The sequence below is a fragment of the Charadrius vociferus genome, unplaced genomic scaffold (assembly GCF_000708025.1).
Source record: "Charadrius vociferus isolate BGI_N301 unplaced genomic scaffold, ASM70802v2 scaffold110, whole genome shotgun sequence".
Lineage (NCBI taxonomy): Eukaryota > Metazoa > Chordata > Aves > Charadriiformes > Charadriidae > Charadrius > Charadrius vociferus.
The window spans coordinates 3,302,311-3,329,935 of record NW_009646761.1 but is presented as its reverse complement, the minus strand read 5'-3'; the positions used below and the strand labels follow the sequence as shown (position 1 = coordinate 3,329,935).

The following is a 27,625-nucleotide window of genomic DNA, read 5'->3' as shown; positions in this document are numbered from 1 at the left end:
GGGATTCCCCCCAGCCCCCGCCCCCGGACTGGCCTGCTCGGCTGGACCGCGGGGAGAGTGGCTGGTAGCAGATGTACATCAGATAAATAGAACGAGCGTAACGGGAGAAACTTTCTGGGCAAAATTAATTTAGAGTAGGTTAAAATGTTTGGATTGGGTAGGGGGCATTGGTGCTGTGCCTGGGCTGTTACGAGCAACGCAATACGCTTCCCTCGGATTAACAGTCCTGCTTTTAGTCTTTGTTTTCGTCAAGCTGAGAGCACAAGGGGGAATTACTTTGAGAATGGGTTTCGCTCTTTAAAGCGGCTGGTCTGCTTTGCTCTGCTAAGGGGCTCCGTTCTCTCTCAGGTTGCACAGCTCCATGTTACCGACTTTGTCTGAATTTGGGAGCACTGCTAGATAGTTCTCAAAGGCAGAAGGGGCACTGGTGTGACAGGGAGTACCGCCTGTGCGTGTGCATGTGTGCGTACAGAGATTGGGAGTAGGTGGAGACTGGAATTTAGCGTTGCAGACAGAAAGCTACAAAGCAATTGCCTTTAGAGCAAAAGCTCTAATGGTCAAGTCTGTTCAAGAAGCCAAATGACTAGAACTCTTTCCTAGATTGTATGAAGACATTAAATGCAATGTTTTCAGGGGCACAACAGTTGATGTAAAAGCCAATAAATGAGAAGAGGAGAGCGTGAAGCTGGGCTACTATATGTGCCTGTTATTCTTGGGGCTTGCAAATAAAAACTTTGTATTCTGCCCTGCTTTTACTGTAGGTTTCCATTCGTAACCTTCCCCCCTGCCCTACCATTTATAGCAGCACTTGATAATAAGACCGCTCACAATATTGTCAGAGCACCAGAAGTGCAGAGGCAGAACAGCTGTCCAGGCAGAGGGCTGGCTATGGAGCATCAGAAGAGAGCTTTCCAAGTCGAGGTGGCTCATGGGTGAACTTTCAGCCTTAGAACCTCCATACTCATGTATCACTCAGTGCTGTTGGATTGCATGGTCTTTTTCATCTACCTCAACAACCTCATAAGTCCATGAATACAGAAGTGGAATCTGGCCGATGCTGTACTTGCAGTGTGCAAGTGAGAGTGGTCTTACTTTGGTATTAACGGTATGCGTTGTCCTGTCTCATTGTTTGAATTCTTGAGATATAGGGCCTAGTCAATTAACTGCTATCTGTGTATGTCTACCTGTGATGTTTGTATGAGTTCCCTAAATGGGCTATATGTATAGGTCCTTTAATTCAATTAACAGAAGAGAGTTGAGCTCTTTTTGCAATTGATGATGTTTGCTTTTCACACTTGGAAGGAAATTATAGTGCTTATCATTCTCTTAAGGACTTTATAAATGCTTCACAGTCCCCGTGATGCCCCTGTTTGTTATACTTGAAAAGAATAGCAAGCAACAGAGAAAGCAGTGATTTGCTCAAGTTTTTAGAATTTACCTGTGCCAAAGCTTTAACTTAGAATCTAAGAATTTCTTGGTTTTATCTCTGTGCTCTGACCATGAGAAACTGTGCCCTTCTTCCACATTTGAGGTACAAAATTATGTTTAGATATGTTCCAGTAATTATAAAATGCACCAAGAGAAAAATGTTAGGTTGTATGAAACTTCACTTTCCTCTCCCAAACCAACTCTCCATTTTTAAAATTCTTTTTTAGTGAAATGCAATTATAATTCTGCATTTGTATGTGTTTCTTTCAGATTTGCAACCAACATAATGCTGAAGCTCCCAACTTGGAACAAGTATTTCACAGAATGGCACAAACAGAACCTAATCTGGACCATGATGTATCATGGTTCCTCCTTCCGTCATACTGGGCTAAAATGGTTGTGGCATTAATTTCCTTCCTCTGTTTTGCTAACAGCTATGATGGAGATTTTGTCTTTGATGATTCTGAAGCTATCATCAATAATAAGGTTTGTCGCTCTTTCCCCCTGTGCCCTTTGACATAAATGGTAATAGGAAAAGAAATAATGACAGCAGTTGATCTAAGTAGGCCCAAAATATTCACCCTAGTAAAGAGCTTCCTTCTGATACTCCTTTTTTTTTTGTACTTCATTAATCTGTTTTGTATTATTGAGGGTTTTTTAAGTAAGCCTTATTTAAAGGTTGACAAAGAAGCTGTGCAGCACTGCTCTACCAAAAAGCTAGAAGCATAAGTATGCTTAACAAAATCTTATTCCTAAAGCTATTTGAATAACATGATTTGGGTTTTAATGCATAAACAAAAAAGTGAACAAGTTAAACAGTGGGTTTTTTTTCTTTATCCTCAGAATGTGTCCCCTTTCATTCTTTTGCAAGTAAAATGCTCTGCTTAGCAAGTGTTGATATCTGGTCAAGGGGAACGGATCTCTTTTTGCCATACCAAATGGACTTTGTCTGCCTCTCATCTAAGAGAGCAGTATCTAGTTTGGATGTGATGTTTAGTAATGCTTATTCACAGGGTAGCTGTACATCAAGACTGCTTATAGATCTAATTTTACGCTCATTTCTAAGTCAGTGAGATTATGAAGTAGACTTTTCTAATACCCGTTGATGTTAGTAGGAGATTTTTTCATTATCTTCTCAGGGTGACAGATGAATAAGCCCAATGAATAAACTTACTTGCAAGATACATAGTGCATCACTAAGTGATTGTAGGGTGCAGGAGTTCTCCAGCTGTAGTTTCTACCATAAAAATGTTTACAGGAGCAGGAAGGCTTCCTTTTCCTATGTTCCTTCCCCACTTAAAGTTCCTGTGACTGCAGTGTTTTTTTTTAAATAGAGGCAGAGTATTCTTGTGCTCTATTTTAAAACTGATAATACATGCAATGAACAATCCTTGAAATACTTAGAAATTAACATGTGAATCAAACAAACCTCTAGCTGAGATTCTTTTGACTTTGAGGAGTTGAGTGTCTTTGATTGCTGAGACACTTCATAGAATCACATGTAGCAGTTAGTGAGCCTGTGCTCATGGGTGGGTCTTGGTGCAACAGCTCTTACTCTGTTCTGGAAGGTACTTTTTAAATGTTTGGAAAGAGAAGCAACAGGATAAAAAGAATCACCATCATCTGTTGGTTCTCTTTTCCTGAAACCATGTGGATACGGCAAGGATAATCTGGAAACTGGTACCCGTACAAGAACACAATTCAAGGTTTTCTGCCTTGCAAAAGATTCAGAGGCAACTTACTACGATGACTGCAGTGGAATTATGCCCACTGAATGCCCACTGAATTACTGTTTCCTTAGACAAACTTGTATTATGCTTGTGTAAGTCATCACACCTTGAGTTACAAATGTATGGGGGAAAAATATGTCTGCCAAATTGGAAATAAATCTCAAAGCTTCTAGGAGGATACTATAGACAAATTAAGAACCTACAGTGATTTATTTTTTTTATTTTTTTTTTTAAGAAACATCAAATTACACAGCTCCTGGCAATGTTTCATTCTGTAAAGTTTTATGTGGGGCACAATTATGATATTTTAATTTCCTGACAGAATGAACAAAAGACTGATGTTGAAACAAAGCAGGTTGTTTTGTTCATGTGCAATTTCCACACCTGTAATCTTTCTCCATTTCTTTCAGTTTTTACTTCCAAAATATTTCAATTCATCTATGCAACACAACAACCTGGACCAGGATTATAGCCATAGGCAATGTTGAGAAATTCAACCAACTGCTTAAATACATTAATTCATACCTTGTCTGTATGTTTGAAAAACTGTGAGGCTTATTCTGTTTTTCACATCAAAATCCTCTATTATTCCCTAGAAATTAAATGAGATTTTTGTGACTATCATTTTAACACAGGGGTCATATGAATATATGGAAATACAAAATCCACAAGAAAAATGTAGAGATAATCAGTTTACCAGTTTAATGGAGAGGGAGAACATCTAGCAAAGGCACAGTTTATTAAACAAGCTATAGCATATTTTATTCCTATTCAACAGGAGAGACAGCAGGTGAAGTAATTTTGTAGATTTATTGAGCATTACTATACCAGTATTTTCTTGGGTATATTGCAGTGACCTTTTCGTTAATTTACTAGCTCCCACCTCCCCCTTAATCTTTGAATTATTATTTTATGGTGAAGGATACACTGTTAGTTGACCCCATGCCTACCGTATCATGGAACATTCCGTTATTAGATTTTATTGGGGTTCAAGGCTGTTTTCCAGATGCTTTCTTGTCATTTTGAGCAGCATTTTAACTGATGCACAGCAGTGACTTTTGTCTTTATTTATTTACTAGCTTAGCAAGACAAACTGTTGGATTAGGAGGAGCATCAGACACAATGTGTCATTTCCATAAGCCTTTATATAGAAAAACTGACCTTTCTTCAAGTATTGAACTCTGCTGTCTGTAAGCTGCTGCTAATCAAATATTTAGAGATTCTTTGATATCTACTTTCAGTTCTTGTAGAGAAAATCATACATAACTTTTAAACAGCTGTGTCCCTTAGAGTAAACCATCCTATTTTAGCGTAAGTCCACTGGGTAAGAAAATGAACATAAGTAACTTTCTCTCACAGAACTTGGATATAAGAGCAAGATACACAACCGCAGATTCATAGGTCATATGGAAGTGTAATCACTAAGTAATTCCATGTATTCAGCTTTTTCTGCATTCTTCCTATGGAAGACAAAAGAAGGCTGATTGTAGACAAAAGGGAAATCTAGCCTTGTGCATCTCAAATGTATTTCCCATCTCAAGTTATTGAAGACCATCTGTGATGTAGAAGACATACTTTTAAAATTTTAATACTAAAAAAAAGACTCTCTTTCATTGTCCCTTTCTCTGGCAAATGTGCATAAGGAGCAATGCCGTTGGTTGGAAAAACAGTCTGAGGGCCACAATGCCCACTAACAGCTTCACTTGCAGAGTACAAAGACTTCAATATATATCGGTGTACAATCCAGTCCCAACTTGCCCCTGGAAAAGCAGACCATATTGATTGATTTAGTGGGCTGCTGGTTGAGCGCAGTCCTGCTCTGAGAGTCAAATGATGTCCTTTAGGATTTGTGCATACCAGTGAGGAATGGAACAGGAATTTAGGTGCCTAAGGCCAAAATTACAGTCCTGGGAGAAGAAAGAAATTTGTAGCTATTGTTTGGCACTAGAAACATCTGTAAGACCGTGAAGAAACTTTTGCACCTTGATAATTCTTAAGCCCAGTAAGATCCCTTGTGAGTTTTGATTTCTCAAGATTTTCCCTGAGAATGCCTTCATTCACAGCTGCAATATAGGACTTTTCAAGGAATACAGTGTTAGCCCTGCTCTTTTTTCTGTGTCTTGATTAGTAACCCGTTAGAGAATGCTTCACTTCATTTGACTGTGTGCTAGGATTTTTAGCCTCTTTCCCCTTCCTAATATATTTTTTTTAACCAGTTGTCTAATACTGGACAAACTTGGTCAAGTGATAGAAATAAATCTCTTCCTGGATATTTTTTATTATTTTTGGATAGATGAAAGCCAGAATGTGTTAAGAGAGAAGCAAGTAAGATATGAGTTATTTTAAGTTCAGTTTAGCCGCAGCCAGTCAGTGGGGCCCAGGCATTGGCTGTACCTTGGGACTCGCAAGTGTTCTCTCTTGCCTTGTTGTCAGGCCAGAAATACTAGCTAAGGATGAGATGGAAGGTACTGGAGACCGCAGGACGTGCTCAAGATACTGTAGAGCCAAGTGAGATGGTAGCAGCATTTGAGAGCAACTGGAGATAGCGAACCAAGGGTATCGTAATGTGGGAATCCTGTAAGTAGATGGAGATGTAGGAGGAATAAGGCATAGGACACCAGGCTTTGTAAGACCTTTCATGCCTTTAGGAACCTGGTTTGTCTGCTTACTTGTGTTTGCATTGGCTTGTTCATCTGCTTTGGTGTGTTGGTCTCTTGAACAATTTCAGGGGAGAAAGTCGGGGGGTAGAGTAACTTGTGGTTGGTTGCAGGTGTAATACCAGCACTTGTACAAAAGCTATTTGTTTGCTAGTGCAGTATTGTTCTTAGGTTCTGTCTTAAGTGTATTTAACCTGCATGTTTGCTATAGCATCAACTGGAACTTAATTGCCCTAGGAAAGCAGAAGAGGGGCAAGCAGAAGATGAATATGTTAGTTTGAGCTTCCCAGCTTGTCCTCAGAGAAAATTGAGGTAGATGCTACCAAGGTCCTTATTTTTGCCTCTCCAAAGTGCGTGTTTTCCATTCAATAGCCTAGGTGATTTGATTTTTTTTCATTATCAGCATGGCTCTAAGATAAAAGGAGAGAGTAGACTGTTCCTTTGCAGTGTTTTTTTAATAGTCCCTTACCCCACCCCAAATTAAAATAATTAATTGCTTCTGGTTTCTGCTATTCATCTGTTAGAGCAGTATGTAGAGATTTTGATTCTTGGTTTCATGTATTAAGAATTAAAAAAAAAAAAAGCTATTTGAATAGTGTCCTTTGTGAAGTAAGGCTTCAAAAAGAGCCACTTGTTGATTTTATATCTTTAGTGTCCTTGCTTTCATGTTTTCATTAGTAGTTGTGCTACTGACGCTGGAAGAAAAATAGCTATTTGCAGTGGTTTGTAGTTGGCCTCCTTCACAATATAACCTAGACTGAAAATCAAAGGCTTTTTACAAAACTGTAAGGTAAAGGGTTTTTTTTAAACGTGTTTTATATCTCAGCTATTGACCAGATTATCAACTGCTATGAATACTCATAGTTCTACTAAATTTCATGTAGTTATGCCTACGTACAGAATCCAGGCATCTTGGCCTTTATGATGACAGGCATACAAGATGTGATCTTCATTGCAAACTGGGGTACCTTGTCAAATGTCTGTAGTGAGCCAACAAAACACTATGTCCATGTCAGCATGAGCTTGTATTAGTTAGAACTTGTTTGTGTTTTAACTGCTTTGAACAAAACAGAAATGTTAAGAATCTGGTAATTTATGTTTCCTTTCAGGACCTCAGGGCAGAAACCCCACTCGGTGACCTGTGGCATCATGACTTTTGGGGTAGCAAACTCAGCAGTAATACCAGTCATAAGTCATATCGACCACTAACTGTCCTAACTTTCAGGTAAGACTTGTCTTTTTGCTTGAGGTCTGATTTTTTTTTTTATTTTTTTTTTCTCACATATATTGGCTCAATTGATTATAGGGAGGAGGCAACAGAAAAGGAGAGAGACAGTGTCTGGAGGCTAGTTGGATACCTTTCCTGAATTTTTTTTCCTGTTCACTACCTTAACCCTTTAATTTTCAAATTGATTCTTTCCCAAGGTATACTTTATTTTGACATTCTGTATTTCAATGTACCTTTCAGAGATTGCATCTTACGCTCTTACATACCTCAGTACTAGGGGCAGCGTAGTTCGATACGTAGGTCACATCATCAAAGAACTAGGAGGTGTATGTTCTCTTCACTTAGCCATGCTGCCACTTATACTGCTATTGTAGTTTCTGTTCTCTGCTTTACAGGTGACCTGTCAAATGATTTTTTATAAACAGCATGAATCTACTGTGGCCTTTTGCCACTAGGTCACTGAATAGTCTTCCCACCTCTTCCCCCCTGATACTCTAACTTCAAGTGAGTGTTTGTATGAGAATCCTAGCGAGAGGGATGTCTGCCTGTATATATAACTTGCTGGTTTTCTCAAATAAGTAAAGGTTTATGAGGATTACTTCTCTAGATGCTTAGCTCATGGGTTTTGTGCAAAGATTTGAGCAAGCAGTAGACCATGGAGAAATTGGGCATGGTAACGCAGAGAATCTTTGAGGACTCGGTCTTAAGCTTCTTTATTTTCCCCATGCAACTCAGTGTTGTGGATGGGGACCTGGCACTGATTCTGCAGTTGTCTCTGGTCTAAGCCAGGAACTAAGTGATTGTGGAAGAAATACTCCCATTCTTAGTCGTCGTATTCGAGCAAAAACTTTGGCTCTTGGGTGCACTGTCAGTGTTTTAAGTACTTAGCACTGTGGGTTGCACCGTCTGTTGGGGTTTCTTGACATTTTCATCAAGGAAAATATGCAGCTGAATAGAATATGTCAGAGTCTTAAACCTAATAAAGCTTTCAGTGCATTATGCAGCACATGCTTTCCTTTCTTTTCAAGGTCTCTGTGGTATATTCCATCTCTAGTAACGTCCTGGTTAGTTTAAAGAGCGAACTGGGATACAGTCATTACTATATCTGAGAATATAGATGAGCATGTGGAGATGGTCCATAAAATGCTAGTTTCACAAGTAAGAAATTGGTTTTCTTAATTTCCCTGGGCTCCAACTTCTATGTGTATCACATTTACAATAGGTTAGGCTTTTTTAATAGATTTTACTTAAGCCAGGTGCAGGCTGACCAAATGAACTATATAAAATCCCCTATCCACACAAACTTTCTGTATATCTCACCTACTGATAAAAGCATACAGATAATAATGAGATGTTTCTCCCTTTTCTTCTCCCTCTCCATTTTACCACAGAGTTCCTGTCTTGAATAGGGTTTTAGACTGAATTTTCACTTATACTTCCTTGTGGTTCTACTACTTGCATGAAACCCATCTCTAACCAGTCTCACAAATTAGTTACTAAGATGTTCTGACTTACTACTTTCTGGGTTGATAATGGATTGTACCCAGATGGTTTCCACATCTTCAGTCCGAATGCTAGTACATTTTTCAGCTAGAATGTCAGTGGAAATCATAGTCTCAGCACATATTAGTTTCCTCACTGTGTGGTTTTAATTAAAATGATTTCATCGGGTTGTTTTGGGACATAGTTTCTCTTAAGCCCAACGGTATCCCCCCAGTAGGCTGGGTTGTTTTATCTGTAGGACACTCCTGTGTTGTGACATTGAAGTTATGTTGCTGGCCAAAAGCCGGTTCTACGTAGCCATCGGTATGACTAACATAAGAGTATTAACATGTGTCTTTGGAGAGGATAGATATTATGCTGAATATGGTATCCCATATGAATACCTGTGAGTAAAGTGCAGGACATTGATTCTAACGTGCTGTGGTGGCTAAATGCTAATGCCACGCGTGCTAGGGTTTGCTGGTTTTATTCAGCCTTGGGTTTTTGTGTCTGTGTTTATCTAGTATGATTTTGCTATGGGGTTCTTTATGTTTTCTGTTTGTATATCTCAAACCACTGATGTAAATCCTAGCCTTAATGTTTTTGTTTCTATATAGAATTAATTACCTTTTTGCTGGAGGCTTCTACCCAGTTGGTTTCCATGTCATCAATATAATACTGCACTGTACTATCTCAGTGTTGATGGTTGATGTGTTCTCAATTTTATTGGGTGGACTGCAATTCAGTAATAAAGGAAGAAGGCTAAACCTGGCCCCAAAGACGTCTCTTCTAGCTGCTTTGCTGTTTGCTGTACATCCAGTGCACACAGAATGTGTAAGTACTGAATAATTAGCTCCAACTATTTATATCTTAGAAGTTATTGACCATCTTGATTAATTAATTCTGACATAGCCTTATACTCCACACATTGCTTTTATATATTCTTAACGCTTCTCTTGGCACATGTCTTATGAGAACAATCAAATATTATGGTTAGTATGTCCAAAAGCTTGTAATTCCACAGGGCTGGACCTTATTAAGGAAGATAAATTAAATCATTTAAGTACAATAACTAAAGTAGGATAGCCCTCAACTACAGAGTTTCACTAATTACTGGATTAAGAATTCATTACTAGAAACATTAGCTCATGAGCAGCCAAGGAGAATGGAAGATAAACTGAATGTAAACGCATAACCACTTTTCATTTCCATTTGCTTTGATAAAAAAACAGGGAGATAGAAAATTGTAGTAAGGACATTATATGAACTCTGTATGTGACTATTAGAATACTGCATCCAGTTTTGAACCCATGCAGCAAGGAATACTCTGGGAAAAATGGAGAGGGCTCAGAAGAGCCATGAAAATTATTAAAGGCCTGGAAATCATCCTATGCCATGAGACATCAAACTCCATGGGTTTATATTTTTAACATGAAGGAGAAGATGAAAGGATAATTTATTTTTTTTTATCACAGCCTGTAATTATATACATGGGGAACGCAAATTTGATAGTAGTGGACCCTTTAATAGTGCAGACAAAAGCGTAACAGTGGCTGGAAGTTAAAGCTGTAAAGATGTGGAATAGAAACATGGCATGTGTGTAACAACCAATTAAAATACATGACCAAAGATCAAAGTCCTTGTGTGGAAATTCTAGTGAAGAGGAGATGGTTTTCTTAAAAAGATCTTTTGCACTCATAGCTAAGAAAATCTTTTGGCCATATGCCAGTGGGCTTGCTGGATGTGGTCCCTGATTGCTTGATTGTGTAATAATGAATAAATGAAATATAAAATAATCACAATGCAGGAGTCATTTTTTTAGTTTGGAAGGACTGAGCTACTGATAAAGTACTAACTTTAACTTTGATCTTAGTGCTAGTAATGAACACTGAATCCTCTGTGCACCTTATTCTATATATGTGGCACTGATTTTTCATTTATTCACAATATGCCATGGTTTTGGTCTTTTTCATTTGCTATGCACATGATTGATCGGTAAGAGATTACAGAAAGCTATGCCTCTCAGCTGACTGGGGACCCTGCATGTATTGGAAACCTCGAGATGGTGCATAGTTATGTATTAGTAATTTGGCACCTTTTTTGGCAGTGTGGCTAAAACATCCTGCCAACCATTCTCTGGTGTTTGCTCGCCTGCAGAATAGCTTCTTAGTGAGAGCACATTGTCTTAGTGTCAGGACGGCCCCTGGTATGTTTTCTCCAAGACCAGTTCTAGATGTCAAAGTGAAGTAAAAGTCTTCAGTGCTTTTGGTGTTCTAACATATAAGAGTCACTTGAGTCTTAACTTTACAATAGACCTACTACTGGCTCCTTTATCAATATCCATAATTTTATTCTTTATTCCATTTGACTCTAACAATATATTTAAATCAGCAGGCAAATGTTAATAAGACCTTTGTCATGTCAAATAAATTACAAGTGATGCGGTCTGCTTGCATATGCAAGGTTTGAAGACTCACATATGCTTTGGGCAAACATTGGAAGAAGAGGAAGAAAGTAGTGTGCTTACATACCATGTCTCTTTTAAGATCCAGGAGTGAACAAAAGCCTCTAATCATTTATACGGTGAATAATAAATCTTGCTGCACTGAAACAGTCATTATACTGCTATGGTTCTAGCATGAGTGTCTGTCAGGCAGCATCTCCTCAAAAAGCATTTCTCATGATTTTAAAGCTGTGAGTTTTAAGTATCATGACATCCTGGTTTTGAAATGAGGTGACATATTTTGACATAAAATTGTGACAAATCTGTCTGTTTGCTGCTTTGGAATTTGGTATATACAGCACAAAACAAACTGTCATGTAAAACAGATCTTGAAAAGTTTAATGCTTTCAGTACCTATGTAAGAAAAACATCTGTCATTATATTTTTTCTACTTACAAGTAAACACTTTTCTGGTGCAGTTCTGTCTTCTAAAAAATGCTTATTCTTTCTAATACTGGAGTGATGAAATACTGAATGAAACACAGGCATAAGAATATACCTGATAATAATTTATAACTTTATTTTTTTGTTTACCTTGTTACCAGAGACTATCGGCCTGATCCTGCATTTGAGATAACATTGTACTTGTTGGAGTCATCTGAGGCCATATATCTGTTATTAGCCCCTTAATCTCTTTGTTGTAACAAGTTGGCATTTATTTTCAAAATTGTCTCAGTTCACCTTTACTTTTATCTCATTAGCTGAGAGCAGCTCCCAAAACAGAATGACACTTCATTATTTTTACCTTTCAAAGCACTCCACAGCTATTGAGTTAATTCTCGTAATTCCTCTATAAGGTAGAGTAAAAAGCAGAGAAGTTAGGTGCATGGCTTTGGATAAATCAAGAAGTTTTTCTGAACTGAATTTAGGAGTCAAACAGTTTCTTCTTTTACAGTGCTCAAGTGAAGCTGAGGGTAAAGTGGGAGAGAGTCTCTTCAGTGGATTCAGTCCTACTCTCATGCCTCTACACTTCTCTTTCTCTCTCTGATGTTATTTAGAAATAGTTGTTCCATGTTGTCAGACTGACACAAAAAAAAAAAAAGCCCTCTTCCTAAGAGAAGGTTAGCAGGTGCCTTTAAACAAAATGAAGGTACAATTTATCTTTTTACTTTTCTCTTTCTGTTCCACTCACAAAATGGGACAACTGGTGTACTACACAAGAATCAGTTTCCGCTTTCTTTCTGTTTCTGTTTTCTTTACTACAGAATTTTCTTCAGCAGGTCCTTTTTCATTTCTCAAGACATTGGGTTTTTTTCATAAATTAAAGCCAAATTGTTTACCTAGCTGATACTAAGCAAAACCCAGTCAAAATTAGGATGCAGCTTAGAAAAATGGGCATCACTAATCCAGCAAACCAGGTTAAAAAAAAAAAAAGTGATACAGTGATATTCATTTACACATTTCCCTTTGTATATGTGCCTGTACATTTATCTCAGATTTTTTTAAGAATAAAATCTGTTAATCTGAAACTTTTTTTTTTTTTAAGGTTGCCGGGATTGTTGGCAGAGCAGACCTACTGTGTGCCCTGTTCTTTTTGTTGTCATTCCTTGGCTACTGTAAAGCATTTAGAGAAAGTAAGCATTCTGTTTGCCCCTTTAATTTTATATTGTGTATATTTGCTGCATTCATACATTTCAGTGAAGTATAGCAAAACTAAAAGTGTCAGCTTGATGTTGTTTATACCCTCATAAAATATTTTTTAAAATCTGCTTTAGCAGGTATTTATTGTTAGAAGAGCTGGAAGAGTTGCTGTCCCTGGTTCCCTTTAAACGCCAAGAATTTATTTTAAGAAAAATCTATTTTGTAATAGGCTTATTTTTTAAATGTTTTATTGTTTATAAGCACTAAGGAATATTTCAATAAGTATTTTAGAAAGAAAACAAACCTACAAATGTATATTCTTAAATATTTTAGTACACTTTATGCCATTATGTTGGGATGGCTTAAATGGGAACAAACTTTAGGAACGTTACTTGTATTTTTAATGAACTGTAAAGAATTATTCATATGAGTAAGCCCTCTAAATTCCTGCAATATGCAAGTGCTGGCATATACATGATGAATATAGTGTTAACTCCTAGGGTTTTTGTAAGACAGTTGTATTTAACATAAAAAATTCCTTCTTAGATGTGTTTTTCAAGTGAGCTTTTAGATCTGTTGTATTATTTGATCAGAATGCAAGTTGGCAGTTCAAATACAGTTGTGGAGACATTATCATGGGGCTCTGTTAAATAAATGCACAAGAGTACATCAATTCATGATTATGAAAAACTATACAGGATGTGCAGTCTGGTACTTAATGTGTCCCACCACAGGAAATACGGGAATCATTTGGTGAACTCATGAAGGGTTTTGTTGTGGAAAAGCTTATATAATATCACTTCAATAGGCATGGCCTGTAATGTTTAACCAGAGTTGACGGTGTATTACAGAGGTACCCAAGCTGGCTTTGAATGATCTAGCTTAACAACGTAGTCATGGATGGCATCACAGAGCTTAGTGTAGGTTGAAGGGGGTAAGTTAGTCCACAGTGTGCTTTAAGATGCTGTGAATAGCTCCTGCTCATTGAGATTAGATTGTATAGAACTATTTTGCGTGTTTCTACATCTGATATCATCAGTTTAACTTAATCTTTGCCAATTCAAATGGTGCTTATGGTGAGTACTATTCACTTCTGATATTTTTTCTCTGCTTTGAGCAGGTTTCATTTCTTTCAGCTGAACTAATAATTTCTTGATGAAAATTGGCCGTGGGATCTTGCTTGCTCATTTATTTTTTTCTCACCTATTTTACTGGGCATGATTGCGCTTTAGTGTTTCTTCTGTTAGTGCCAGAGTAAGTTAGACAAATCAAAATATTGGCTGTGTGCTTTCCAGTTTGTTAGTACAGCTAGACCTGTATAGCAGGAGTAATAATCTTTTGAAGAACTCAAGAGCCACATTCTTAGGATGACCATTGGAGACTTTTTTACAGGACTCTGTAATTTTTTGTTATGGAGGACATCTCAGGAATGATTAAGAATGTGATGTGTACTCTGATTAGGGGTATGCTGAATGCTTGTACAACTTGTGAAGGTCAATTGATAGCTTTTAGAAGTCAGTGTTATTTTAATAGTATTCTTGTACTGAAATTCTTGTCATTGATACAGAAGAAGGAAAATGCTGTGGAGACAAAATACTAAGCAGCACTTAGTATTTGGTATTGGATGTTGCATCATAATAGTGTCAGAGCTGTGTCTCTTAAGCAGATTTGCCAAGGAAAACTAGTCTGCCAGCATAGTTGTGCCTTTTGTCTTTCAGATCAATTTTCAATGTTTACTATCACCTTTGCTGCCTGCTTTTCCCTTAGCAACTTCTTAAAGAAATTTAGAGGTTTTTTTGTACTCAAGAATTTGTATCTAAGTTACGTCCTTGTAACTCTCCCAACAGTTTTCTCATTTTTGGTAGCTTGGTGACAATTTCAGGTTCTCGTAGATCCTATCGGGCATGTCCTAAATGAGAGAATGAAAAGTTATTTCCAGCACTGTGAAGAACACTGATAAGTTCTTTAGCAGGTCTTGCATGGAGCCTAAAGAGACATATTTCCTTCTTCTGAACCTTACGTGACTTGCTGTAAGTTTGGCACATTTGACCAATGTGCCAAAATCCAGACATTTCAAAGTAAAGGTTTCAGGTCAGAGTGGTTCTGGTCTGAAAACTGATTTTGGAAAGCCTGGGTGAGATTCGTTGCTCATGCCAGATGTGTCTTGCTATGAAAATTATTCATTTGTAAATAGAAAGGTGGGTGAGATAGAGTAGAACAGCCTATTTCAGTTGGAAGGGAGCTACAATGATCATTTAGTCCAACTGCCTGACCACTTCAGGCCTGACTAAAAGTTAAAGCATGTTATTAAGGGCATTGTCTAAATGCCTCTTAAACATGACAGGCTTGGGGCATTGACCATCTCTAGGACACCTGTTCCAGTGTTTGACCACCCTCTCGGTAAAGAAATGCTTCCTAATGTCCAGTCTAATTCCCCCCTGGCATAGCTTTGAACCATTCCCACGTGTCCTATCACTGGATACCATGCAGAAGAGATCAGCATCTTCTTCTCCACTTCTGCTTCTCAGGAAACTGTAGAGAGCAGTGATGTCGCCCCTCAGCCTCCTTTTCTCCAAACTAGACAAACCTATACAGTCCTCAGCTGTTCTTTCTCCTTCAAGAGAGTCAATAGCACCTCCCAGTTTGGTATCATCAGCAAACTTGCTAATGGTGCGTCAAACACCTGCATTCAGATCGTTGATAAATATATTGAACAGAACTGGCCATAGAATTGGACCCTGAGGAACGTTACTGGTGACCGGTCACCAGCCAGATGTAGCCCCATTCAGTACAATCCTTCAAGCTTTGCCCTTCAGCCAGTTTTTCACCCAGTGCACTGTGAACCCGCTTATCCCACAGTTGAAAATTTTTTCCTGAAGAATGCTGTGAGGGACAGTATCAAAAGCCTTACTAAAATCCAGAAAAACTGCAGTCACGGCTTTCCCTTCATTCACTAGACAGCTGACCTTATCATAGAAGGATATTGAATTAGTTAAACAGGACTTGCCCTTTGCAAACCCATGTTGACTGTGCCTGATTGCATTATTTTTTAAATGCCTTTCAATAGTACTCAGTATAATCTTCTCCATAATTTTTTCCAGGAACTGAGGTTAGACCAACAGATCTGTAGTTTCCTGGGTCTTCCCACATGCCCTTTTTGTAGATTGGAAAAACATTGGGGGATTGGAGCATCTCCCTAATGAGGAAAGGCTGAGAGAGCTGGGACTCTTTAGCCTGGAGAAGAGAAGGCTGAGGGGAGACCTTATTATGGCATACAAGTATCTAAAGGGTGGGTTGAAGGGAGGATGGAGCCAAGCTCTTTTCAGTGGTTCCCAGTGACAGGGCGAGGGGCAATGGGCACAAGTTGGAACATAGGAAGTTCCATTCAAATACACAGAAAAACTTCTTTACAGTCCGGGTGACAGAGCAGTGGAACAGGCCGCCCAGGGAGGTTGTGGAGTCCCCTTCTCTGGAGATTTTCAAGACCCGCCTGGATGCGGTCCTGAGTAATGTGCTCTAGGCGATCCTGCTTTTGCAGGGGAGTTGGACTAGATGGTCTCTAGAGGTCCCTTCCAACTCTGAAGATTCTGTGATTGGCTAGCTTCCAGTCAGCAGGGGCCTCCCCAGACTCCCAAGACCTTTAGTAAATGATCGAGAGGGGTCCTACCATAATATCTGCTACCTCCTTCAGTATTCTGGGATGAATCCCAGATTGTCTCCACCAGCAGTATCCCTACAAACTTGACCACTAGCCTCATAAGCCTTGTGTCCATTATGTATGTAGTATTCTCAGGCTTTACTGGCTGAGCCTTCAGGAGGTTTCCCTACTTTGTCACCTTGAGCATCTAAGTTTGGCATGCAACTTGAAAGCCTTTTCTCCCCACTCCTTCTTTGTAGTCACTGGAAAGAGGCAGACTCCTTTTGATAGCCAGTCAGAGAAATAGCTTATTTCAGGCACTTGCAGTTATCTTCCAGAGGTACCAGAATCTCTTGATTGTGTAGAAGCTTAGGAAGACTAGGCTTGTAATTTAGGGTGTATTTCCATTGTCATTTCAATTGGGCTCAAGTGCAGGCAGCTGCTATAATGGAGCAATCTAGCCTCCTTTTATCATAGATTGAATTAGGTCAGAAGGAAACTCTGGAGGTCATCTCTGGTTCAACAGCTTAAAGCAGAGTTAATTTCATAGATCAGATTGCTTCAGGCCTTTGCCAGGTGAGTTGAGAAAATTTTCAAGGATGGTGGGGGAAGGGGCGACAAATGACCAGTATGCCCCAGCCTCTTTTCCTATGTCATATTCTTCAGCCTCCTAACCATCACCAGTATTCTTTACTGGACTTCCAGTGTTGGACACCACACCGAACACAGTACTCCTGATGTGGCCTCATAATAGCAGAGTGGAGAGGAGCAATCACTTTCCCTGACCTGCTGGGTATGCTGTAGCTAGTACAGCCCAGCGTGCATTTAACCTTCTTCATTGCTGCAAAAGCACATTACTGACTCATCTTCAACTTGTCAACGAGGAACTCCAGAACCTTTTCTGCAGAACTGCTGTGTAGGCAGTTCCTAGCCTGGACTGTTTCATGGTGCTGTCTTTGTTTTTCATGAGGCTTCTGTCAGCTCATTCCTCCAGCTTGTCATGGTCCCTCCAAACAGTAGTCCTGTTCTCCACTGTACCCATGTATCCTCTAGCTGAACGCTGCCAGCTACCACAACCAGTTTCACTTTCTGCCCTTGCTATAATTTTTTTCCTTTGGGAGGGAAGGTTGGTCCAACCCATCAGGCAGCTGTTTGAACATTAGTGTCTGTACGGGAAAGGGCAGCTACAAAGAGAATGGAGGCGCTCTCTTCACAAGAAGCCACGTGGAGAAGACAAGGGGCAGTGGGTGCAAGTTGCACTGGGAGAGGTTTCACCTTGATATAAGAAAGACGTTTTTTACAGTGAGAACAATCAATCACTGGAACAACCTCTCCAAAAATGTGGCAGCATCCCCATCAATGTAGGTTTTCAAGACACAATTGGAAAGGGTACTAGGTAATCTCATCTAGGCTTCCTTTCCCACAAAAGGTTGGACCAGATGATCTTTAGAGGCTCCTTCCAACCTTGGCTGTTCTGTGATTCTATGTTTGTATGAAAGGCTTTAGGAAAGGTAATCAAATATGGGGAAGTGGCTGTAGTAGAGCATGACTTTTCAGTGGTTCTGTTGTATTAAAGGAAATATGAAGTTTTACCCATGTATGCCTGCATTCTGGTGGTATGAATTTCCTTCTTTTGTAACTGGTTCTTCTAGCCATTCACAAACAATAGGATAAATAAGGAGTAAAGACCTTTTTATCTGAATTTAGCTGAGTTTGATTCTGCATAGATTGAGGAAGTCAAAACCAGCAAGAACTGTCTTAGTCCAAACTTTAAGTTGATGTCACTCTGAATATAGGTAAAGAACAAGCATTTTTAAAATATGCACATATAGTTTAAAGAATAGACTTAAACAATGCCTCCTAAGGAACAAAGGAAAAATACCCTTTCTTCTCTCTGAATGTTTTCTTTCTGCTGGCAAATCCACAAGATCCAGGATGGTCTGCGATACTGCCAGTGCACGTCGATAGTTCTAGTCCAAGTTAAGAGTTGGTATTGCATCAGTTTCTAGGTCAGACCAAGATGGTAATTTGTCTTTGTGGAATAGTCTTTGTTAGTAAGAAAGAGGGGGGAAAAGCAACGAAAAAAACCTCTGTGCATGCCATTGCATCAGGCTTATTTTTCTAATCAAATATAGTTGCTTTATGATGATACTGCAGAAAAGTGGGATCTACCAGTTTGTTCTAACATCCTATTTCCTTTTGTCCTGCTAGATTTGTATATATGAGAGGCAATCATGAGCCTAAACCCTAGATCACCTGCATGTGTTCTTGTGTCTGAGTTTGGCTGTCATATGTATATAGCACTTAGGTCACCAGCTTTTTACAAGCAGTGGGAGATGAACTTTCAAAGGTGAATTTTTTTAAATTGTTCTTAATAGATGCATGGTAGTGTCACTCTTTTGGAGGATTTAAGAGAGGGTACAACTCTAAGCCCTTCAGGATTTGTGGACTGTATTTGTATTGTCTTTCAAATGCAGTTACCAAAACATGTCTGATGCTAGTTTGCTTTTAATGATGAACTTTGAGTGAGCATCAGAGTAAAACAAATACTGAAAAGCCTGAGTTCATGCTACTGATCTGATTGTGTCCTCAGTAACATATACTTTTTTGTCACCAGCAGCATCCCAATGCTACTATTGGACAGATAGGTTATCTAAGTCTTTCATAGAGAACCTGACTGTTCTTGCAGTGAGGCAATGTGAGATTTGTGCACAGCTGAGTTCCAGAAATGTTTGTTTTTCATGAACATAGATGTAGTTGTTGAACATAGACATAGTTATTGAAGTCTTCTCTAACAGAGACAGAAGTCAGAAGAAAGATTGGTTAGTGCTTGTTTTCACTTGATGTCTAAGTGAATGAATGTAAGAATTTATTTTTTTTTTACTTGGGAGTAAGGACTCATAAAATGTCTGTAGAGGATCTGGGGGTACTGTGGGGAAGTATATATAATACTGAAAACAGTCAGGAGATCAGAAAAATATCAGTGTCAGACTGGAAAACTTCTGAAGGAAAATATTGTTTTTTGTAAAGCTCAAGATATGCTGCAGCGTGTTTGCCTGATGTGGTTTATTTGTGGTTTTGGTGGATTTTGGGGTAGATAGTTTCTTTTAGCCAGAATCTGTAGCAATATTATTTTTTTTTTTTAAGAGTATCACCATATAACACACTATGTGGGATATAAGGATGTCTTACTGAAGTTCTAACGTTCTGTTACTTTTCCCCAATATACAGTTTTTGATGTTACCATCTTTGATAGGATAACATTTATATTTGCAAGGAACTAATCTGTCGTTCTCATTCTGTCCTGCTGTTTTAAAACACAACTATGGGGACAAATCCACTGCATAGGCTTTGGAAACAGCAAGAGGTGACAACTGTTTAGATATGTTCTGAAGGGAATTGTGGGTTATTAACTTTGTTGAATTGCAATGCAGCTTCTCTGGGAATTCATAAGGCATTTTAAAACTGCAGTAGTATTCATTTTGCCTTCCTTTGTTTTCAACCTTGACAGTGGTCCAGTTGCGTGCATTTGCCATCTGCATTGGCAGTCTTTGAGTGATGTAAAATTATGAGTTCATGATATTTGCTTCATGTGAATAATTTTGGCCTGGACATTAAATAGAAGATCAACTGTTTGCTCATATGCTATAACTTCTAAAAATGACTATGTTCTGGTTGTATGTTTCTGTTTTATTCTGTTCTGTGTAGTTGCCCGTTAATCATCTACTAGTTCATTGCTAATTTAATAAAACATGCAAAGTAGACTGTAGTGATGAGGTTTGTGAATATTGAAGACTTGTATTATGGAGGTTTTCCTATAGATTGGAAATGTTTAAGTCTTCTGTGTGAAAGAGATCGTTGTTAAGATATGGGGAATTTGTTCACTATTTTGCAGTTGGTCAAGAGGTATTTACTATTATTAAACATGCAGGCCCTGATTTTTCAACCATGTGCCCTGCTGTTCATATTTAAACATATGGGGAGGGAATAGTTGTATGTGGAAAAACTATAAATTTTTATTATTTTAGTGGGCAGAGGAGAAACGATAACCTTTTTTTGTAGAATTAGTGCTAAATTTTGGTTGTACAAGATGGTGTAATTCAGGCATAGATGATCCCTTTACTGTAGCATATATGTAATGAGTTTGAGATGTTTGGATATGTTTAGGAATGGCATTTGCCATTATTAAGTGAAACACTGAGCTAAGCTGCAGTAGTATGTATATTTGGAGACACACAAGGAGATCTCAGGCTTAAATTAATTCTAACAGTGGATTCTTATGTGATCTTTTAAGACTAGGTAATTCTTGCCCCTTTGTTTAGCAATTCACAAGCAGGGAAATCTTAGAGCTTGGTTAGATGAGTATTTGTAGTAGTTTAGTTGGAAGATACCATCCCCAAAAGGCAAGGCACATCAATGGAATATTTGATCATTTGTGATCTATTTCAGTTAAAAATTAAAGCTTCCTGCAGGAGCTTAATATAACTCACTGTGCTTCGACTTTCAAAGGAGTAGGTGCTTTCACAGAATCAATTACTGGGTTTTACCTGAAGATGTTGACTTCTTAAACTGCTCCAGACTGTCACCTGGCTGAGCCCTGAGTTGCTCAATTAGCTTTGAAGATGATGCCAAATGCCTAAATGTCTGAATTGGTAATAATTGTTTGGGATATTGTTTGTTTGACTTTAAACCTTGGTACTTTAAGTGTAGTATTTTCTTCGTATCCTTAACTTCTAAGGAATTTGCCTTCATTGACTTGTGGATTTAGGACACTGCAAAATAAAGTCTCTCGAAATAGGTTTAGCATTCAGGAAGACAGAGTTGAGGTGTATCATCAATGTGTTGCTCATAAATTCAGGATCAGTCCATTCCACACTGTAAAACACTTTATGTATGCATTCTAGCTGTAGGAATGCTTATACTTAAGTCTACCAGACTAGATGGAGGAGCCCTCATGGCTTGTTTATGGTTTATATAGGTATTTTATTGAATCCTCTCAACTTTCAGGCTTAACATACTCTTAAAGAGGGACCATCTGAGCAATGCTTTTTGGTTTTGTATAGAAACACTGTATTTTTCTAGCTTAAAAAAAAGAAGTGAGTACTCTGTTTCTTTGGCATGCTTACAATTTTGTCCATCTGCTAGAGTGGCATGATGCCCACTCACAATATGGTGTACCAGTTTTAACCAGGCACAGATGCCAACGAAAGATTGGTTTCGTTTTCTGACACAAGATTTTTCTGGTGGGAAGCAGCGCCGTATTAGGAGAATGTGCTTTGTTAGTCTGATTACTTCTGTTGGCATGTGTGTATCTCACAATAGTAATTAGCACTTATGCAGTGCTTTACATTTTCAAATCACTGTTAAAAAAAAAAAAAAAAGCTTGATGGCATTGCTGAATGACGGTCTTTTTTTATTTATTTTTCCAGCTGAGTTTACTGAGATTTCTGCAGTTGGGAGAGGGGTGTGGGAGGTGTTGTGCATATTGACCCAGTAACAAACACAAGAGAAATTGTTTCTTCATTGAAATCCTCTCTCTTTGAAGATTAATCACTGATGAATTTTCATAATATTACAATTCTATATGTGACTATATTGACCTTTTGAGTCTACAAAAGAAAACAAAGGAACAGAGATTATGGGTTTTGGGAGGGAATCACAGAATGGTTGAGGTTAGAAGGGACCTCTGGATGTCACCTGAGCTGACCTGCTCAAGCAGGGTCACCTAGAGCCAGTTGTCCAGGACTGTGTCCAGATGTTCTTTAAATATCTCCAGGGATGCAAGCTTCACAACCTCTCTGGGCAACCTGTGCCAGTGCTTGGTCACCCTCTCAGTAAAAAAGTATCTCCTGACGTTTAGACAGCACCTCCTGTGTTGCATTTTGTGCTCATTTTCTCTGGTCTTGTCACTGGGCACCACTGAAAAAAAAGCCTGGCTCTGTCATCTTTGCACCCTTCCTTCAGGTATTTATGTACATTGATGAAATACCCCTTGACTTGGTCACCCTCTCAGTAAAAAAGTATCTCCTGACGTTTAGACAGCACCTCCTGTGTTGCATTTTGTGCTCATTTTCTCTGGTCTTGTCACTGGGCACCACTGAAAAAAAAGCCTGGCTCTGTCATCTTTGCACCCTTCCTTCAGGTATTTATGTACATTGATGAAATACCCCTTGAGCTTCTCCAGGGTGAACAGTCCCAGCTTTCTCAGCCTTTCCTCACAGGAGGCATGCTCCAATCCCTTCATCCTCTTACTGGCCCTTCATTGGACTCACTCCAGTAATGTCCATGGCTCTCGTGTACTGAGGAGCCCAGAACTGGACACAGTACTCCAGGTGTGGCCTCATCAGTGCAGAGCAGAGGAGAAGGATACTCTTCCCTTAGCCTGCTGGCAATATTTTGTCTAATGCAGCCCAAGATACCATTAGCTCTCTTTCCTGCAAGGGCACTTTGCTGGCTCATGTTCAACTTGATGTCCACCAGGACCCTCAGATGCTTTTCTGCCAAGCTGCTTTGAGGCTGAGTGACCGCCAGCATGTACTGTGCCTCGGCTTGTTCCTCTTCACGTGCAGGATTTTGCAGTTCTCCTGTTGAACTTGATAAGGTTCCTGCCAGCCCATTCCTCCAGCCTGTTTACATCCCTCTGGATGACATCATGACCCTCTGGCATATAAGCCACTCCTCCCAGTTTGATATCTGCAGACTTGCTGAGGGTACACTGTCTCATCATCCAGGTCATTAATGAAGATCTTGAACAGGATTGGACCCAGTATTGACCGCTGGGGTACACCACTATTTACTGGTCTCCAATAGGCTTTGTGCCACTGATCACCACCCTCTGGGCCTGGCCATTCAGCCAGTTTTCAATCCATCTCACTGCACATTCCGCCTGTACATCAACAGCTTCTCTGAGGATCTTTGGGAGTCCACACTTAAGCTTGGCTGCACTTGATACGCTGAGACATCCCTGGCATCTGAGACTTGGCACATTCACAAGAAGACAAGTTTGTTTCTGCACAACTTTGAATGTGTGCCTATTGAATGGCATTCCATTATTAGATTTTTTTCACTAGACCATTTCTCCAGTTTGTCAATGGAATTCTGACTTCTCCTTAGGATGCTTCCTGGCCATTGCAGCCTGGCAGCACCTCTGGACTTAATCAGTATATTCCTTATTCCATCATCCAAATTTTTAAAGTTATGTCTTAGAGCCAGACAAAGCAAAGACCTCATCCAGAATGCATCTTTACATTTTTCACAATGAGTGTGAAAATCTACTTAGTGTAGTTTTCCGGCTGTTATTGTACCCATTCTGTAATAATTACACACAACCCATATTTTTTCTGGTGTATTTCACACAGTCTCCAGTGATATTCTCATGCCTTCATGAAGTCGAGGTACAGGACGTTTACAGGTTTGCTTTCATCAGGAAGGCCCTTTATTTTCCTGTCCAAGTCAGAAATTATACTTAGTTTGATATAAATGGCTAAAATATGTCCTTGGCAAACAATTAATCATATCCTTTTATGTTTTAGAGGGTCACCGAAAATGTTTTAAGTTTTTTTTTTTTTCTGGGTAATTTTGACCAGTCATCTTAGCTTTGTTTCTTTAGCTTATCCTTTCATATCTCTTTTCCTCTTTGAAAGTAGGCATGTAGGTATTGTTTTGTTTTATCTCTAGCTTCTGGATTCTCGTGTGTTTTTCATGATTTCTCAGAGGTAACGGTTGAGATTACTCTGGGTTGTATAGAACCTGTTGGAGTAAATTTAATCAATTGTAATTTAAACCAGATTAACTTCTATAAATTCTGTGTCTTGTAGTTCACTATTTTTCCTTTTTGTTCTTGCTCCCTTTCTGCTGGTGGTGTGCTTGCCATCTGATTGCAGCTGACCTCTTTGTGAAAAAATAAAGCAAAAAGGCACAGAACACTTCTGTTTTCTTGGCATTGTCCATTTTCTTTCCCACTGAGTATTGGAATAACTTCTTCCTTGCTGCTCTTATCTATGGAATTGTGGGGTTTGTTGTTTACATACATACCTTTTCTCATTTTGTGTGTGACCTTTCTGAATTTGTTTCTGCATGAATGTGCTGCTATTGTACTTGTCCTTGATAATTTGACCTAGTTCCTTTCTTCCTACTACTTCTTATGTTTTGAATCATCAAAGCATTTGTGAATTGCCAGCTGGTCTCTTACTATATATACTTCCCCCTTACATGTTAAGATAGTTTGTATTTGTGTACTGAATACTGCTTCTCTGAGAAGTGCTTGGTTGTCCTGACTTCTTTGCCCCAGAATTTGATTCTGGGAAGAAGAAATCTCTCAGTTGAAGGAAGTATACTTCAGTAAACTCAGTGAAGTCCCTTGGCTTTGTTTATTTCTACATTTAAAAAAAAAAAACAAAAAAAACCCCAAAACTGAATTTCAAGAACTGGCTGAACAATCTGTTGTATTGCAGAGTCCAAAGAGTTGAAGAACTCTTAAAACTAATTTCGAAGCCCCTTCCTCCATGAGTTGCAACCCTCAGTTGTTCTTCTGTATAATTAATGTGAGTTGGAGTTTCCTCATTGCATTTTTTTTTTAGTGGCGATGTTTTTTTTAGTTTAGTCATGTATTTTGTATTTCCATGTTTTCTTTTGGTATTGTTGAGATGTGTACAACTTCTTTCCTTCAGAAGGCTTTCTTTTAACTTTATAACATCTGCACCTCTGATGTCACCTGTGAGGACGTAATTTGGAGTGGAGGGAGAAGGAACAAAAGCCTGCTAGGTATTGCAATGATGAATCTCAAACATCTTAATATTCACTCTGTTGAAACTTTAAGTCTTAGGTAAGAAAGGAGTGCTAGAAGCAACTTCAAAACCTGTTCTTCTACATATTTTTATGAAAACCTCTGCTCTCTGACACAAAAGAAGTAGTCTGCTTCAAAATGAGAGAGGAGGCCAATGCCAGCAGATCTTTTTGCACTTGTTATGGTTTATATCTGACCCAACAATATTTGAGCTAGTATAGTAGTTTGCCTTTATAATCAGTGAAGAGAGCGAGCTACTTCTCTGAAAAGTGGACAACTGCATTTTAATTAGGTAACTTAATCCCTAAAGGTGTCCCCTTCTCTCAACCAGTTAAAAAGGAAGCCTAGTATATTAGCTTAGGTTTAGGTGCCTACTTCTGGTGAAATAAATCTTAATTCTCCCATTTACCCTTTCTGTAGACCATTTCTGCAGTTCTGGTTAAGTACCGAGGGTCAAACCTGCATTAGCAGGAGGGAAGAACTGCTCTAGAGATCAAGGAAAGTAAGAAAGGGATTCAGTAAATTAATGTAGAGTTCAACTTTGTTTTTTCACGTGCCAAGTCAGAGATAGATTCTTGTGATGCCTGTAGAGCCCATGTTGCTTGAATCGAGAAACTGCCTCTGAATGAGCTGAGTGCTTCCCTCTGTTGCTTGTGCCTGTGGAGTAGAGGTTGTGACAGACATGTTTTTATGTGAAGTACCCGTGTACTGTGTGTGTGATAGTACCTTGCCTGAAGTAGGCCTTATTGTTATACTAATCTCAGAAATGCCTGCTTCTAGTACCCAAAATCAGCTACATGGTGCAGTCTTTAAAGACTCTTTCTTTGAGTAGAAGCTGTAGTTACTCTTGATCTCTTAACCCCAGAGTTCCTCACCCTGCTGTAAAACTGCTTCCTGAGTGCAAGAGCTAACTGCTTCTCTGCTGAGATGCTGAAATTTTTGAGCTCCGTGGCATTCCATTGCAGTGCTAATGAAATGACATGAGGTACTTGCTAAATGCAGCAGCCCTGGAGAAGCAGCTCGTTGTGCCTTTGTAGATTAGACTACAGTTAAAACAGTTTGCGTGTGTGACACTTCATGTGTAACCGTTACAAAGAATTTCTTGTTCTTGTGGTGGCTTGGAAGAGAGTGCCCAGTAATGATAGAGCTCTAGCTAAGGATGATAAATGTGTCTCGATATTGGAAATTAACCTTTCCAGATGATGAATTGTGGAAACCATGTGAAGCTTCTGTCATTCTAATTAGTCTGGCTAAAACGTCTAGCAAACAGGGAGATTTCTTATGTCTCTGAGAATAGAAAATGACTGCAATAAAGGGACAAATGCCAGCATATTGCAGGAGGTGCCCTGTGCTTTTTAAGTCTGTGTATCCAGATATTGACTGATAGAAAAGATTGTGAGATTAAATGCTGTATGTTTTTAAAATTCTATTTTTTCTAACTTTACCTTTAAATGTATAAACTTAATGTTATGGCATGCTTCATTTTCACAGATAAGGAAGGACATAATTTTTCTATATTCTGGGTGCTGGTGAGTGTTATCCTAGGTGCAGTAGCCATGCTGTGCAAAGAACAAGGAATTACAATACTGGTAAGAATCCTATTATTGACTGAATTTTGACCTCGGCATCTGTCAGGTGCAGTTGTAAAGCCTCCAAAGATGAATTTTCTTCACAGCTAATCACATCCACACCTTTTTATTCTGTTCATAAAACTAGTTAATTTTGACAAAAAGCGGTATTCTAGTAGATCTGTCTTGATTGTATTCCTGCCAATCTGTTGGAATTCTTCATTTTATCTTTTGTAAGCAGGTTGTATATATCTGTTAACTTTTTGCAAAATTTAAAAGATTTACAGTGTTCGTTTCAATGCGCATTGTGTTCATTGAATGTTTGGTTTTGAATGTAATTGTCGAGATAGGGGGCCTAAAAACCTCGTTGAAGGCTTATGAACAAAGACATAAATGGAGGAGAGCATTTTTAAAGCCCCACCCTCTTACTTTTGTGAACAGTGTAATTAGAAGGAGGGCCATTGTTTATGTGTTTCTAATACTGAATCTCTTCCTTCTGTCCCTTATTTAAGGATCTGTCTATTCAAACAGATATAGTTACTGTTCATGTTCATTGTGCTCTTGCTTTTTATTACTTTAGTGAAGACATTCTCTTTTGGGTGACCAAATCAGCCACCTGAAATGCTACATCTGTGATTTTTACCTTTTATGTAGCCATGTATCTTACAAATAAATTCGATTTGTAGCTTTAACTGACATAGATCAAGCAACAGAATCAGAATTCTTTGCAGCAAGGACCCTCTTGTCCTTGTTAGAAAGAGAGAAGAAATTACAGAAAACTTCTTGCTTTGGATAAATGTTTGTAGAATGATGTAATTTTCAAAGGTGTCTGTAAGGAAAACATAAGGAATTCTCTTAAAACATGGTGTGATTATTTTCTTTAGTGGTAGGAAGTACTAATTTGAGCTAGCAGACACAGAATTGTTCCTGGGTCTGGGTTTTGTATTTGTTTGCTGTTACATTGGTAGGATGATGATATTTATTGTTGTACTGAGGGGCACGGGTCAGAGGGATGAAGGGATAAAT

The 27,625-nt window shown here is 38.8% G+C and overlaps 1 protein-coding gene across 1 annotated transcript in view; it reads left to right on the top strand.

Annotated features, from left to right (window-relative positions):
• Positions 1-1,697: 1,697 nt before the first annotated feature.
• Positions 1,698-27,625, top strand: part of TMTC4 (transmembrane and tetratricopeptide repeat containing 4) — a 53,099-nt gene continuing 27,171 nt past the window's right edge. The window contains exons 1-5 of the mRNA XM_009891861.1: positions 1,698-1,914; positions 6,925-7,040; positions 9,143-9,359; positions 12,515-12,602; positions 26,523-26,620. Of these exons, the coding sequence (XP_009890163.1) occupies positions 1,753-1,914; positions 6,925-7,040; positions 9,143-9,359; positions 12,515-12,602; positions 26,523-26,620 (681 nt within the window). The 5' untranslated portion in view covers positions 1,698-1,752. The remainder of the gene's footprint in view (positions 1,915-6,924; positions 7,041-9,142; positions 9,360-12,514; positions 12,603-26,522; positions 26,621-27,625) is intronic.